Source organism: Zootermopsis nevadensis, unplaced genomic scaffold (genome assembly GCF_977971745.1).
Source record: "Zootermopsis nevadensis isolate Lab colony 2312 unplaced genomic scaffold, Znev_1.0 Znev_ptg000021l, whole genome shotgun sequence".
Taxonomy (NCBI): Eukaryota; Metazoa; Arthropoda; class Insecta; order Blattodea; family Termopsidae; genus Zootermopsis; species Zootermopsis nevadensis.
In genome coordinates this window covers 19,343,929-19,359,368 of record NW_028259153.1, presented here as the reverse complement: position 1 = coordinate 19,359,368, position 15,440 = coordinate 19,343,929, and the positions used below count along the sequence as shown (strand labels likewise).

Below are 15,440 nucleotides of genomic sequence, written 5' to 3'. Positions count from 1 at the left end.
AAAATTTAGGATGACAGTGGTAGTAATACAGTATCGTGCACAATGCATTTTATATTTTTACAAGTCCCTACCTGAAGGAATAATGCAGTAACAAATATTTTATTTGATTTATGAAAAATGTTTCTTACAGAGTTACATGTGTGCACAAAAGACAAGACCATGATCATCAAAGAATTACACAAAAAATTATGACACTCGTTATTTGTGTCCTTTAATTTTTTATAAGAACCCAATGTTTAATTAAAAATAACAAATTGGGTTGTTAATCACTGGAGACTTTCAATGTATTAACCATCTACCATTAGGATTTGAGGGTTATACAATTATTTCAAAATAAACTGTGATCTTATGGATCATTCTGCTGTAACTATATCACTTTAACAATTGTCCAGTTGTTTACTTTTGCCACAGGAACCACACCATGGCCCATTCAGGGGTAGACAAAGTAACACAGAGGTCTTATATACATGCAAAAGAAACACATCATGATCCATCCATGTTTTACTGTTGCTATAATATGCTGTTACATATAATCAGAATATAAAGAATTGTAATTTCATGACAATAAATATGATGCACAACTTCAATATAAATTACGAAAATCAACTTGCTAGATAAACACTTGTTCACTTGCCAAGTTGTCTGCAAATGGCTTGACAATCTCCCTAGTTGCAAAGTAGAAGATGAGCCCGAATGTGATAGAAATGGGAAGTGCTGGTAAAGCTTTCTTAAAAATGGCTAGTAACAGCAACGTGAGGCACAGACCCTGCAATGAAATAACACTGATTAGTATTCAAGAAACTCCTAGATTTATTTTCTCTCTTTATTTATTTAACGAAACTTTGTCATCTATGAGTGTTGTATCCAATCAATGTGTTTTTATGTTTGAAAACATGAACTGGCGATAGGAAGGTAAAAAACTGACACCCCCAAACAAATATGTTTAAGTACATCATTGCTCCAAATTCATCTACCACTGCCCCATTAGGTATACAGTCTTCTTCTTCTATGACTCTCTGGTCCGTATTCGGTCCGTGGCCTCCTCAATTCTCCTCTTCCGTTCGGTCCTCTGTTAGGTCCGTCTGTCCGAGGCTTTGATCAAGGTTTCGAAACATCTTCCTTTTTACGGTGCAAGGTTGTTAGCCTTGCTACCAACCCCCAACCTGGAGGACCAGGGTACCTGTCTTAGTCTGACCTCTCCCCCTCGACCAATAGCTATGCTACCGCCAGCATAGCTCTTGGGGTCTCTGAGGTACTCAAGCCACACCACCACGACAGGTGCAGGTAAGGTATACAGTAGCCCGACTATTAACATACCCTCCAAACTAAGTTAGGGGCTTCAACCAGCACTTGACTGGTCATGAAGTAAAGATAGTTTACAGTTATAATGATCATTATTTCATTACAACTGATTGCCATCTGACCTCTTCTCTTATATCTGTAGCTATAATAGTACCGTCCCGCGCCGTAGCCGCGTGGTCTGAGGCTTTGGCTCTCTGGAGCTGTTACGCCACGGATTTTAATAATAGTACCAGCCTTTAACACTTACAATAAGGATGGCAACAAAGCAGGCCAGAGTGGTATTCCAGTCACCATAGGATGATGCCTTGCCAACCAGAACACTGTAGAAAATGAAGTCTCCTAGACCAAGTTTCACGCCGCCTGCAAAAACGCACAGTATAACTGAACATGGTCTGCAAGAATCACAGTAAAAATCTTATAGTTGTATAAAATCTCACAGAAATTTTCTGCATTCTACCATGAGTATAATGTATTCCTTTCTTAAAAATTAAAAATATCAGCCATCTTATATACTACATCAGTGGTCCCCAACCTTTTTGTGCCTACGGGCACATTTGAGAGTTTATGAGATCGTGTCGGGGACCAACCAATTAACAGAGCCAAATTTTCTTTTCTCTGGACAAATAAGATATGGACACCAAATAATACACAAAACAACACGACGTTTAATGATACAAGAAACCATGCAATCAAAAGTACAATTATTATTACTCAAGTGGGAAGTTAGTGTGATGTTTGGCACTGCATTTCATCGACCAGTTTTTCAAATTTGGGAGTGTAGGATGATGTTGCTGCTCGCAAATAATCGTCAAGATGGGCGACAGTAAGTAGAGATCTGTGCTTTGATTTTATAATGTTCATGGTTGAACGGCCTTCATTATTCAGTATAACCTCTTTCCGTAACAAAGCGGGCACCCAAAAAAAGCCTTGGCGGGCACCGCGTTGGGGACCACTGTACTACATTATTTCAATGTCTTGATCATTCATATTACAAAAACTTCTCTAAAAGCTCCCTAATAGTAGCAACTTTTTTAAAATAAAATATTTTGCCACATAGCAGACAGACAACTTTTAGAAATCTATGAGTGCTACAAAACATCAAATCAGTTTTTACGCAATAAAAGAGTACTAGAAACAATATATTTCTGACTTTTCTTAGATATTAATCACAGATCCTAATTTTTTTAAGTGATGCGTATATCTACATATATTTGCTGAGGCCTTGAGCAGAACTGAATCACACCATCTGCGTTGGTACTCACGTTCTTCCTCTTCCACTTCCACCTGTTGTTGATGTCCTTGCTGGTGTGGGAATGTTCTGTAATCTGAGACGTGTCCACTAGACGCTTCCCTAACTTCCCCTTGCCTGCGGGCTGCATTTGCCTCGTGGTTTGAAACCCATTCACGGGAGAACCCGCTTTCTGAATCCATGTCCGCATCAGGGATGGGGAAGGCAGGAGCATGTTGTTGATATCCAGTAGTAGTAGTAGTAGTAGTAGTAGTAGTAATATTAGTAGCAGTAGTAGTAGTAGCAACAGCAGGAGTGGTATGGCCAGCAGATTCTTGTTCGTCACCACCGGCAATGCTTACATAACTGTACATGTATGTCGCTAGAATACAGAAAATCCATTCAGATATTATATTGCTCATTTCAATCCCTTCTTAAAGTCTTTATATTTGAATTCATTGGAGTTATAGGGTTATGCCCCAATTTACATTACTTTGTACAGTCAGTGGTACAAAAAATGACTTTACCACATTTAAATTTGATGACATGTTTATTTTTCATACCAGATACTTTAATTCTACAAGTCACACATGAAAATTTTTATTTATACTCACATGAATATATAAGTGCAGGAAAAATTTGTTCATTTCGTTCCTGCGCAGTTTCTACCAAGATACGCAACGGACCTTTAGGTGTCAACACTGCCACCAAATCTGTACAATAAAAAAGGTGTTGAAATGATTCAGTTAGGAAGCACAGAAGAGTCTTTGCTTTACAAATAGAATCCAATTTTAATTCTTACACCGTGTAGTGATACTGTCCGAGTACCAGAAATGGGAAGATAATCATGAATGGTAGTAAGGTAAAATCTAGCCAGATTGGTCGAGGGGGAGAGGTCAGACTAAGACAGGTACCCTGGTCCTCCAGGTTGGGGGTTGGTCGCAAGGCTAACAACCTTGCACCGTAAAAAGGAAGATGTTTCGAAACCTCCATCAAAGCCTCGGACAGACGGACCTAACAGAGGACCGAACGGAAGAGGAGAATTGAGGAGGCCACGTACCGAATACGGACCGGAGAGACATAGAAGAAGAAGTAAGGTAAAATATTGAACGACACATGATATATTTTAAAGTGCTGTATGTACCACCCAGATGGCAACTTCTACAACCAGCAAAAGTAATTAGCCAGCAAATTAATATCTGTAAAGACTATGAAAGACATCACAATGGATATTAGGGAAACGGGAGTTGGAGGTGCGGACTGGATTCGTCTGGCTCAGAAAAGGGACCAGTGTAATGTTATATTACCCCAAACAGAGATGACTCCTAGTACAACCCAAGTGGTCCATTCCGGAAGATATTTGATGAAGACTAACGCCATAAGTGCGGCCACAAAGATTAAGTAGGCTTGCTGGAGTCTTAGAGGTCCTTGCCAATGAATGCAAATCATGCCAACAACACCAAAGTTCCACATTAATATAGCCAATGTGATGTAGTCCATCGGTACATTATATGCTCTCAACACTTCCCTGTAACAAGGAATGGGCAAGATGTTCCATGTACAATATAACACCCTACTTTCATTTAAATGTTTCAATTCACACAATTGATGAGAAGGTAGTGAATAAATAATTCATGTTTGAAATATTGGCATCTTCATACTCACCACCACGAGAACCTGAAATCTCACCCGTATGGTTATATTTTGAATTTCAAATGCCTTACTATTTTTAGGGAGCTGGGATAGCTCAGTCAGTATAGTGACTAGCTACGGGCTGGACGGCAGGGGTTTGATCCCCGACGGGGGCAGAGGATTATTCCTCTAGCCTCTGCGTCCAGACCGGCTCTGGGGCCCACCCAGCCTCCTCTACAATGGGTACCGGGGTCCTTTCCCGGGGGTAAAGCCGGCCGGGTTGTGATGCTGACCACTCACCCCCATCTAGTGCCGAGGTCAAGAATGAGTAGGAGCTATACCTCCACTCCCCCCAAGCGCTTACATGGCGTATAGTGGGACAAACTTTACTTTACTTTACTATTTTTAGTGACAGGTTTTATTTTATCGCTTAATTGCATGAAAAACATATAATATTCGAAACGAGAAGAAGAAAGCTAAATTTAATTAAAATATCAGACACTAAACTTACTCCAAATAGAGGTATGAGAAAATAAACAGCAACATGAGAGATGAGAGGATGAGCCAACCATGGATTATCTGCAACACAAAATCATAATCTGCATTACAGGTTTTATTTCTGATGTCACGAAGCCACAAGGTCCCGGACTTCTTCGGTCAGACGATCCGTTAAACAGTTCACCAACAAAAATTCAGAATCTCTGTTTGTACAAATAAGATCAGTGCTCGGAGGTTCTGATTCCTGTGTAATATATGACTTTATTAAAAGTCTTCTTACAAAACTTTGTATTACATTAATTTTCAGATGCCCCTTGTATTTAGACATACCTTGTAGCAGCGGTACTTGTAAAGAACTATAAGCAGAACTGTCATCACAACAATCACAGCCATCAAAATAAGTGAATTGGCTACGGCATTCCACACTTTTGTGCTAGTGTCAGGACTGTCTTCGTGGAATGGGGTATACACACTGTATGAAAAAGACGGCAATAAGTGTAATAATATATGTTATCATCATTCATAAACATGCACACACTTTGATCAAATAAGTGGTCCTTTATTTATAAATCGTAATTAGTCCACAATCAACTTCATTTTGGAATGTACCTTACAATTTTTTATGCAATTTATTTTCTCTGGGAATAAAATGTCAATAGTTTTGCCCTAAGGATAGAAACTGACAGGTTTTTTTTGTGAAATGTCAACATTTTACACTGATATATTGACACAGCTTACATAGAAGAAATGACTGACTCACTGACATTGTAATATTACAGATATTGACATACATGTCTGGCTTACAATTTGAGTAATAATACGGGCGAGTTCAGATATACTTACAGGTAAATATCCTTGGTGGTATAGAAGGTGACAGAGCTGATGGTCGCCACAACAACCAACATGCATAGCGACACAGGTACAAAAAGTTTTATGACATGTTTTGCTCCATATTTCAATTCTTCTTCTTCCTCTATTGGCCATTCTGGTACACCAGAATGATTATCTGCAACTTGGCCACCTACAGGAGTACTAGTGGATGCACAATTCACTAGTCCATTCTCTTGGTGCTATAAAACACAAAGGGAAGATTAATTTTTACAAATTATTATCTACCATTTCCTTCTGAGGTGACTGGCATTAATGATATGATAATGCCTATGTATAATAAGGATAGAAAAATAGGAACAGAAACATATGTAAATCTTTTAAGGCATAATCCTGGTCATAACCTCACAAAACTGTGCTACATTATGAAAAAGACTGGTGGCCTTGGTACATCTCAAATAAAAGACTCATTTATTAGTGACTGTTCTAACTTCACTACCACTGCTATGAATGATGACCAACTTCACAACCTGGTCACTTTACCTGCTGCAAAAGACCTCCCCATGGTACCAATCAATTGGGCCCATAACAAATAGCCTATTTCAATTGCTGTTAGACCAGTGATTGAGATTAGCTCTTTCTAGTGGACCCTGAGTAGGTGATAGTGATAGAAAAATGTGTGGACACAAAGTATAATGATACAACTTCATATTAATATGCATGCAACACAGCTTATGATTAGCACATATTAATAAAAGTCAAATGTTGAGGTTAAGGTCTACACAATGTTTGGTTACCTCAATCTCAGCAATACTTACATCCTCTTCTGCAGGGAATGGTCTTGGTTCTTGTGGGTTTCGTGGTTTGCGTCTTTTATTACTCTTATCAGCCACAGGTTCAGTTCTGACAGGTGCTACATGTGCATCCATTAGACTCGTGTACTCTGTAGCTGATTCAAATTCACTATCAGACATTAACTAACTAGTACAGTAAATACTTGTTATCTACAATTCTTGATTATTCACACTATCAATAGCACACAAAACCTGATAACAGCAAACGACAAGGATTACATTACAGCACTAAAATGCCTACCTTCCATTTACGTCGTCCTACTCACAACGGTAACTTAGAATTCGGCCACGAGAGGGCACAATACGACAGCAGTAACTGTAGATAGCTGCTGCCATCTTCAGGTAACATTCCTGTTGTAGGTTATGTAGTACTGACAGATAAGTCAAATTACTCTAAGCGTAAGAATTTTAAGAAGTTACATAACGGCCAGCTTCATACTTTGCATTTTAAATTAAAAAAATTACACAAAGGCCAGGTCCATACTTTTTACTTAAAGTAACAAAATAATACATAATTTTGGTCAAAAAGCTCGTTAGACTGATGCTGCCATCTTTATTGTAATTTGTTTATAATTTTTGGTTTGTCCTCTATCCGTAACTGGCCATTTGGCTGTGATGAAGCACACGAAAGTAAAAGATTAAATGAATTATTTTTCAGCATAGTAACCAATTGCTTACAAAACTATTTTGTGTTACAACACATTAAAACTTAAAAGTAAAGTTTACCTAAATGTTCGTAGTCACATGTTCTTTGCTACTAGATATGATACGTAGATGTACTGCCATGACTCGATGCTAAAATGGTTTGCATTGTTGTGAGATTAGCATCAAGCAGGCAGGAATATCTACCCCTTGCACCAGTCCTCAACGTTTCCTTCTTTTCTTGCAATACTTCGTGCGCCTTCACATTCTCCGACTTCTACCCTCTTCATCTGATATCGTTGTTGCTTTATATGTAATTTTAAAATTGAACGCCTGTGTTCCCTCACATAACGCGGAATATGCGAAGGCCAGCACTTTCTCCTAACTCTCACTTCCTGTCAAATCGAACAGCTACATTACACTCGATTGAAATTTGAATGTGAAGAGTGAAGATACGTGGTGAAAGAGGGTTCTGTGATCTAAGAACCTATATTGACTTTGAATATCAAATAAGTGCGAGACGTATTTGCTTGTTTCTGGTTCCGAACACTACTTCCTATACGAACGACTAGCGACGTGTCAGACATTCAAACAAAATCAGTTTAACGGCTGAATAAACTTAGCAATATAACGGATGTACTATAATTTTCTGTTCCAGTCATGAGATCGACAGGGATAATGGCTGTATTCTATGTTCTTTGCTTGTACGTGCCTTTCGTATGAAGTGAAAAAAATATTAACATGGCAATACCAACCTCTTATGAAAAAAACAAAACAAAAAAACAACTGACGATTAACATCCGCTGTGCTTTGCAATTTTATCTTTAACTTTTCTCTTCACAAAGCTGTAAGAGCACAAAATTATACTGTTAGTTCTGCTAATACCAGTATTATAGTAAATACATTGTTCTGAATTAAATAATTTACTAATGTCACATTTATAGCCATAGTTCACAATACATTACAAGACCAATGAATAAAAAATAACCCCTATATTAGCAGCCTAACCCCCAGTTTATTATTGCATATATGAGAAAAACATCTTCTGTTTACGTGTTCTTACTTTACTTTGCGTTTTCCAAGAACGGGGTTTCCGAAAATCAGGGTGTAGGATATCTGTATTATAAAAGATCACGGCGGCAGGCAGAGGTTGAGTCGTAAAGATGAATTATTGTGGCAAGTCTACGAGAACAAGAGCATTGTAATGGAAAAATAGGTTACGTATATTTAATTTTCTGGGGCGCACACAAAAATGCCAGGTGTACTGTCGACAATAAAGAAGCAAGGAAAAAGAATTGGCTAAATGAAAGTGAAGACAGCAAGAAGATCAAGAAACGTGGAAATAAAGAGTCGAAAACAATATTCAGGACGAGAAAGTTCAACCGATAACAAAGAACGAGGGAAACCAAACATACGAATGACAAAACCTACAGATTCTCATAATCTCCATAACAAACGATATTACAAAGACACTAGGACGATGTGTACACTGGGCCTACACAAAACTCTGCTTAAAATATTTACTCAGACAGAAAGGACTAAGGAACTTTAACTTCAACGTTACTTCAAAACATGTTTGTCTTAATTTTCTGGTGAAATCAATTCATGTTGCGTACGAGATTATATCGCCCAGACAACACAGAAGAAGGCAATGGCAAACCACTTCTGGAACATCTGCCAAGAACGTATATGAACAGGTCCCAGTCCGAGAAAAGGATGGAAGGATCCTGTTCATATGGACCTGTCGTCAGACAGAACACTAAATAATAATAAGATGAGGTGGTCTAGCGGTTAGAACGCTGGCCTTGTAATTCTGGGGTCTCGGGTTCGATTCCCGGCGGTGCCCGAATTTATAACTTGTGTTGGGCAAGGCCGTGGTCTAGGCAACACGGAGTTTTCCTCCGTGGCATCCCAACAATTACTCCATTCACACACAGAAGAAGGCAATGGCAAACCGCTTCTGGATCATCTGCCAAGAACGTATATGAACAGGTCCCAGTCCGAGAGAAGGATGGAAGGATCCTGTTCATATGGACCTGTCGTCAGACAGAACACTAAATAAATAGTACCAGATCCTCACTATCCTTGGACCTTACCCAGCTTCTAGTCAAATGATTTTCTCCACACTCCAAGCTCATCACAATTCCTTGATTTGTCTATTCTGATGATACCGTGATCTCCCAGATGCTGTAACATCCCTCCCATGGCACAGCGTTGCAACGAGGAGCAGAATAATCTTCCTAAGGACATAGGCTTAGTTCTTATATACACATCATTAGGCATTTTGTATCAAAAATACTTCGCTACACCACCACAGCACAGAGAAATTCACAATTACTGCTTACGATAATTTATACTTACCCCACAATTATTTTACTGAACTGTTACATTGTATTCAGATATTTGTTAGTATGTTTATGTCTTAACCAAATCAGTGAAAATTAATTATTGTTCCTATTACGAATATTTTACAAATGATTTCTTTTTGATTTCGATTACGACATTGATACGACACTGTAAGGTTCTTCATATTTAATTAAATATTAATTGTACAGAACAGTGTTTCAATTTAAAATAGTACGTAGACATAAGTAATTAAGTTAATATGAATATTTGTTTTAAAAGTTACAACTAAATTAAATATATTAAGTAAATTAAAGTTTGTCCCACTATACGCCATGTAGGCGTTTGGGGTGAGTGGAGGTATAGCTCCTCCCTTCCTTGACCTCGGCACTAGATGGGGGTGAGTGGTCAGCATCAATCCCCGGCCGGCTTTACCCCCGGGAAAGGACCCCGGTACCCAATGTAGAGAGGCTGGGTGGGCCCGAGAGACGGTCTGGACGCAGAGGCTAGAGGGAAAACCCTCTGCCCCCGTCGGGCATCGAACCCCGGTCGTCCAGCCCATAGCTAGTCACTATACTGACTGAGCTATCCCGGCTCATAAAATTAGATATATTACGTAATTAATTTTAAATCTCGAACACTACGAAACACTCATTTCATTTTTCAGGTAATTTGGACAAGTTAAGGAGATGAAATTATAAAACCGGCCCGGAAGCATATTGAGACCGGTTCAGAATGGTCCACACACAACCTACATTGATAGCAAAGAGGACTGCAGTAAGAATAAGGCAAACACAACGAAGGAAATAAAGAAGGAAAAATAAGAGACGGGAAAACGAAAATTGATAAACTCAGTTTTTCTTTGCATTGTTCCCGTGTTTAATAAGAAAACATTCAAAGAAAACAAAAACATCAATCTGTCTAGCACATTCAATATATTTTTGTGTAATGAGATTTTATTTATGTACACAAATACTTCAAAAACTTCATCCCTTAAGGTAATGCAGTGATTATAATAAATCCAGCAGATAATAAAAGAGACACTGCAGGTTCTAACAGGTGTTTATAATGTAAGGAAACAGCAGGGAGGAAAATAATATTGAGTGTATGCTGGTTTCTCTCGTGCAATGTATTTTCTTGACGGGAGGGAAAATTCATAGCAGCAAAGGGGGAAAACGAAAAGTAAATAGAATATACGTTTCTCCTTTTTTTATTTATCGCGTGAAAATGCAATCTTTGGGGCAGATTGCTTGCTAACAAGGAAATTGGATTAGATTTATAACTAAATCCGACGTAATAGTTATCGGAAATCGATCGACGCAATTTTACTTCAAGAAATGCAATGAAGAATTTACAAGTCTTCAGAGAGACATCAATGTGGCCGTCCATACCGTGTTCTAACAATATTAGAGTCTCATTTTTGAATTTTAGGAACGACGTTTGCTACAGACTTGATGTTACCAACCGAGCGAATGATTTTTGAAACCGACATTCCCTTATAACCCGAAGATGGAAACGATACGCTAATCCGAAAGGCTGGAAACACATACAAAAATACGTCATCACAATAAAGAGGACGATAATCAGGTAAAAGGCGATTTTTTAAAAGCACGATGCCATTAAAACGTGTCGAGGTAGCACGGAGTATCACCAGTTCTTAACTTTGGCACTAGAGGGGAGTGAGTACTTCCAGAGAAAGAACTCCTGGTATCCACTGGCCACGGGGAACCTAAAGTCAATCTATTCCCAGTGGCAGATTTCTTTTCTCGAAAATCGTGAATAAAGAATACCAGTGCTTCCTTGGAAAGCACTGGTATTTTGAAACAGACTAAAATCTGGAATTATTTCCCTTGTAAACAGGTTAAACCAAGGGATCAAGAATTCAATAACGACGGTGAGGACAGAAATGAAGTCTCCTTGCATCCCTTGGAAAAGGATGCAGTAAGCAAGAAAAATTAAGAATCTTATTTCTTTCTAGGAATGCAACATCTTTATTGTTTCATTTACCAAATGAAATGGAACAACAGGAAGTAGACCGATGAAGACAGAACAGGAATTATCCCCTAACTCTGGACGCCGGAAGTAGGGGCGACTGTCAGTCTGTCGAGTCCTGTCACGTGTTATTTAGACAGGAAAAAAAAACAACAACAAACAAACAACGTAGCACGTGTCAGCAAATGTGTTCGTTATAATAAAAAACAACAAAGACAAATAAGTTTAGACTACAGCTACGGATTCAGAGTGTCATCTGCTCGTTTCTCCACTGGAGAAAACTTTGCCACGGATATTAGTAGTTACATTTAACAGAGTACAGAGACACGAACAGTGCCAAGAGAGGATTAAATGTCGAGCTGTTTTACATTATTATAAATGCATGATTCTAATATTTGTTTAAAAATCGGAATGACATTTTATGCGTACTCGATGATGATATGTGATTTTCACAAACGTTTCTCAAGAGCGGCTGACACACGGTCATTAACACTAACAAGGATATGATAACACTGTAAGCTTCATCAAGTTATAAAATAAGGAATCAGGTTAATAAAGGAAATTAGAAACAAAACGTAAAGAATGCACAGGAATATGTAATGAAACAGGCTCTTTACGAAACATTTTGTATTATGTTGCAGCCAATATTGTAAGTTATTTAAATTTCGGTTTATAATATTTTTATATGCCGAACTAACGTCGCTCAGCTAGCCACAAAATTACATGTACCATTCAACTCAATTCCCTTCATTTTATTATTACAAAATCATTTCGCGAAGACTACAAATGCGAGACAGTCAAAACGTTCATGTGTAATCTATCTGTAAATAAATTGAATAAGGTGAGACATCAGATTCTCACGCGACGAGTATGAAGATGACTGTCTTCAGGGATATTTCACCGTGTTATCTGGTAGAAGCTCACCGACGTTTCGGACGTGTTTGCTGCCTCCATCATCCCAGAAGGGGAATATAACCCAGTGTTTGTTTGTACGTACACACAAGAAAGAAGAATATTACATCTCTCTCCGTCTCTCTCACACGAACACGAGAAGTAATTCAACTGTGAAAACTGTTTTCTATTTGACCTGTTGAAAGTAGCTCGCGGATTGGTTGAAGCCCCTGTTCCGTAATTTTTCCATACTTGAAACATTTCTCAACCCGGAGTATAAATGTGGCTACCATGATGGGAATCCTGACAAGTGTAAGCTCCACTTTTCAAAAAAAAAATTCCGCTCCGAGTTCAAGAGTTTAATTAGAAAAGTAAGTAGTGCGTTGAAAGACGATGTTTCTCTGTGTACGTATTCTGCAGCAAGTCTTCCATTTAATACAACGACGTTTCCGCCCTCTTCCTACTTGTTTTACTGACTATTTATACAGCAAATCTTTTCTCGTATGCTAACTTGCTTACCTCCGTGGTTTCGTGGGATAATTTCATTATCCTGCAGCCTCTTCAGTGCGGCCATCTTCTGTGTTTCCTAACTTTTACACAAATTGAAACAATGTTGTTGCTACCACTGCTGCCAATACACTCTCACTTAATAGTTTCTTAGAGATACAGCTCCGGAAAAGAAAAGTAAAACACCATGATCTTAGCAATTCTGTTACGTAATATTATTACTAATACCGCTAAAAATACTAATCAGAAAAGTAGACACATATAGACATAAAAATAAGGGTCAGATATTGTATTAGAAAGTCAAAATGCATGCTTTTGTTATTTTAAATACCTCGTTGGCAACGAAGTTTGTTAACTGAGGGTATAAATTAATTCTAATAAAGCTGACCGCGCTATTGATGTCACAGTAACACACTTTAACTTATTTTTGGTTAATTATTAATTATTATAAAGATTTTTCAAATAAAAATAACAAGATCCCTATTTAATAATGTAAAAAGTTTTTGTATCATGAGTCACTTCTAAAAAGTCTAATTAAGTCAAAACTAAAATTCACCAAAATGAAGTTCAATTCTTGAGCAGATCCTGCCAATATCAAATTTAACCTAAATCCGTCCAGCACATCATTGAGAGGTCGCGTATTTATACATGTTTCATAATCGAGACTACGAAAATAATTTATATAAAATTTAATATTTTGGTCAAATTTGGCTAAATTTAACTGCGGTTCAAATCAGTACAGCAATCGAACTTTTAAAATTAATTTAATAATCAGCTGGGTCAAAGATTATAAGTTGAATAAAGTAAAAATAAATATTACTCTATTTGAAAATATCGAAGTGGTGAATATTTAAATAACTAAAATGGGAAAATAATTTCTGATTATACTTAGTATAATTAGCAGTTTTTTAACATCTGGATTCATTCTGCAACACGAACACATAAGATGCCAATACGATATGGAAAATTTGAAAGAACAAATTTAAGAATAAATTTCACTAAATCTGAGCACGTATTTCCAGATCTGAGGAAAACATTGGTACACTATATAGAACGCATTTACGCGTTGCGACAGAAACTTAAGTCTAAGTGTTGCAGTTTATTTTACGTAAACTGTACATGTCTACTAAACTCCGAGGTGGTATTCTGCACAAAAATAATGGCGTTGCTACCGCCTAGAAATCGCATTAGCGGAGGTTTTTGCTTGGCTTATACTTAACTAAATGAGCAAGCCTACACTCGCTCGGTGTAATTGAATTGTGTTGTATGTTTCAAAGGTAAACGTAGTAAACTTTTAATGCGTATCTTAAATGCCTCGAAACCGGGAAGAGAATTCTGCATTTTGAGTGTTCCGTGGCTAGCAGCGTCTCTTACGTCACGTCTAAGCATATTAATTGAATTTAGGTAAAACTCTAAGACAAATGGGAACAGATGAGGTACTATCGGTCCATGCAGCATCGCACCTGATCTGAATCCCGGTATATCTTCGAAAGGATCTCGATTGACACACAATTCGTGATATTTCTCAGTGTCATCCGACATTACACAGGCTGTATTTGAAATTTTAACGACGTTTCAGAAATGTTATATGTACCAGCACGCAGTGTTACATAGCAGAGTAGACCAGAAAACTTATTCACCACGAAAACTCATAACTACTGACGCTGGGGGTAGCTGAAACGTTCGCCAAAAGGAATCCTTTGTTAGGCTGAAAGTCAACAAGGATACGTTTGTAAACACGTTCGTATTAACGTTACGTATTGTTTTCCTGTACGAAGTTCGTACAGACGTTTCAGACACACAGCGTGGAGCCAAAACAGCAAATTAACCTAAGACTTTGATATTTCAGGACGTCTGCGAGCGAAGGACGCCGGGTAACGCTGTTATTGTGAATGTTTATAAACCGTCTCGGAGTACAGTTCTTCGTGGTCACAGGACCGCGTAGAACATCGCATTTGGAACACTTCAGCCGTCAAGACACACACAGCTGAACACTCCTTCAAAATTTCAATAGCGTGTCTAAAATGCGTTTCGCACGCTCTGTTGGCAGCATTGTACAACTCTGAACTCGAAGCCATCCGCCCGCAAAAAAGAATTCTGCACACAGGGGTATATATTTGTGATACATCATTTGCAACACGTGTTTTCTTTTACGACTGTTTCGAGCGATAAGAAATACGCATTCCCTTCAGCTGTAACATAACTTTTATAAACAGATCACAAACGAATACAGTTTCTAAGAGAACGAATTCTCTTACTGTAAAATTAAACCTTGCGGATAGGACACCATTACAGAACAGCTCAGTCCTAATGTTGTTAGGGTCCCAGTTTTGGCTAAAGGGACGGTGAAGCTACTAACTACGGGTTGGAGACTCGAGGTTCGATTCTCCTCAGGGGCTGAAATTTGTCTCTTTGCCAAACATACCCTGCGAATGGGTAGCGGGATCGCGTTCCATGGGAGTAAGGTGGCTGGAACGTATTCCATTATCCACGGAGAAAACTTAATCCGGTTAAGTTCTTTGATTTTACGTAAAATAAAATTACGTGGTTGGTTCCCGATTTTGATTATCGGTAAGTTCTTCCAGTCTATGGGTTTAAGGTGAAACTCATAGGAATTGGTAAAATAATCCCATTCAAAGATAACACTTGTTTTGGAATTAATCTTAATTTAATAATTTTAATATTTGGAAAAAAATAATTATAATAACCTCACGATTCTTGAG

General features: G+C 38.1%; 1 protein-coding gene across 2 annotated transcripts; it reads right to left on the bottom strand.

Annotated features, from left to right (window-relative positions):
- Positions 1 to 488: 488 nt before the first annotated feature.
- On the bottom strand, positions 489 to 6,683 carry Psn (presenilin). 2 transcript variants are annotated; one of them, XM_022061448.2, is made up of 10 exons: positions 6,584 to 6,683; positions 6,307 to 6,437; positions 5,504 to 5,730; positions 4,991 to 5,132; positions 4,674 to 4,741; positions 3,838 to 4,058; positions 3,145 to 3,243; positions 2,565 to 2,912; positions 1,550 to 1,662; positions 489 to 766 (listed from the first exon to the last, which is right to left on the bottom strand). In XM_022061448.2, exons 1-10 carry the CDS (start codon positions 6,588 to 6,590, stop codon positions 611 to 613), a joined length of 1,512 nt encoding a protein of 503 aa, XP_021917140.1. In that variant the 5' UTR covers positions 6,591 to 6,683; the 3' UTR covers positions 489 to 610. The 2 variants fall into 2 exon arrangements, with proteins under 2 accessions (XP_021917140.1, XP_021917139.1); XM_022061447.2 differs by lacking the exon at positions 6,584 to 6,683 and having other exon boundaries at positions 6,307 to 6,577.
- Positions 6,684 to 15,440: the final 8,757 nt, after the last annotated feature.

Bases quoted from the DNA above. Each gene is read 5' to 3' on its own strand.
- Psn (XM_022061447.2), bottom strand. From the start codon at position 6,462: ATGTCTGATAGTGAATTTGAATCAGCTACAGAGTACACGAGTCTAATG. The intron at 5,133-5,503 runs GTAAGTATATCT...TTTTTCATACAG, and splicing joins ACCACCAAGGATATTTACCT to TGTGTATACCCCATTCCACG. The intron at 4,742-4,990 runs GTATGTCTAAAT...TTTGTGTTGCAG, and splicing joins ACAAGTACCGCTGCTACAAG to ATAATCCATGGTTGGCTCAT.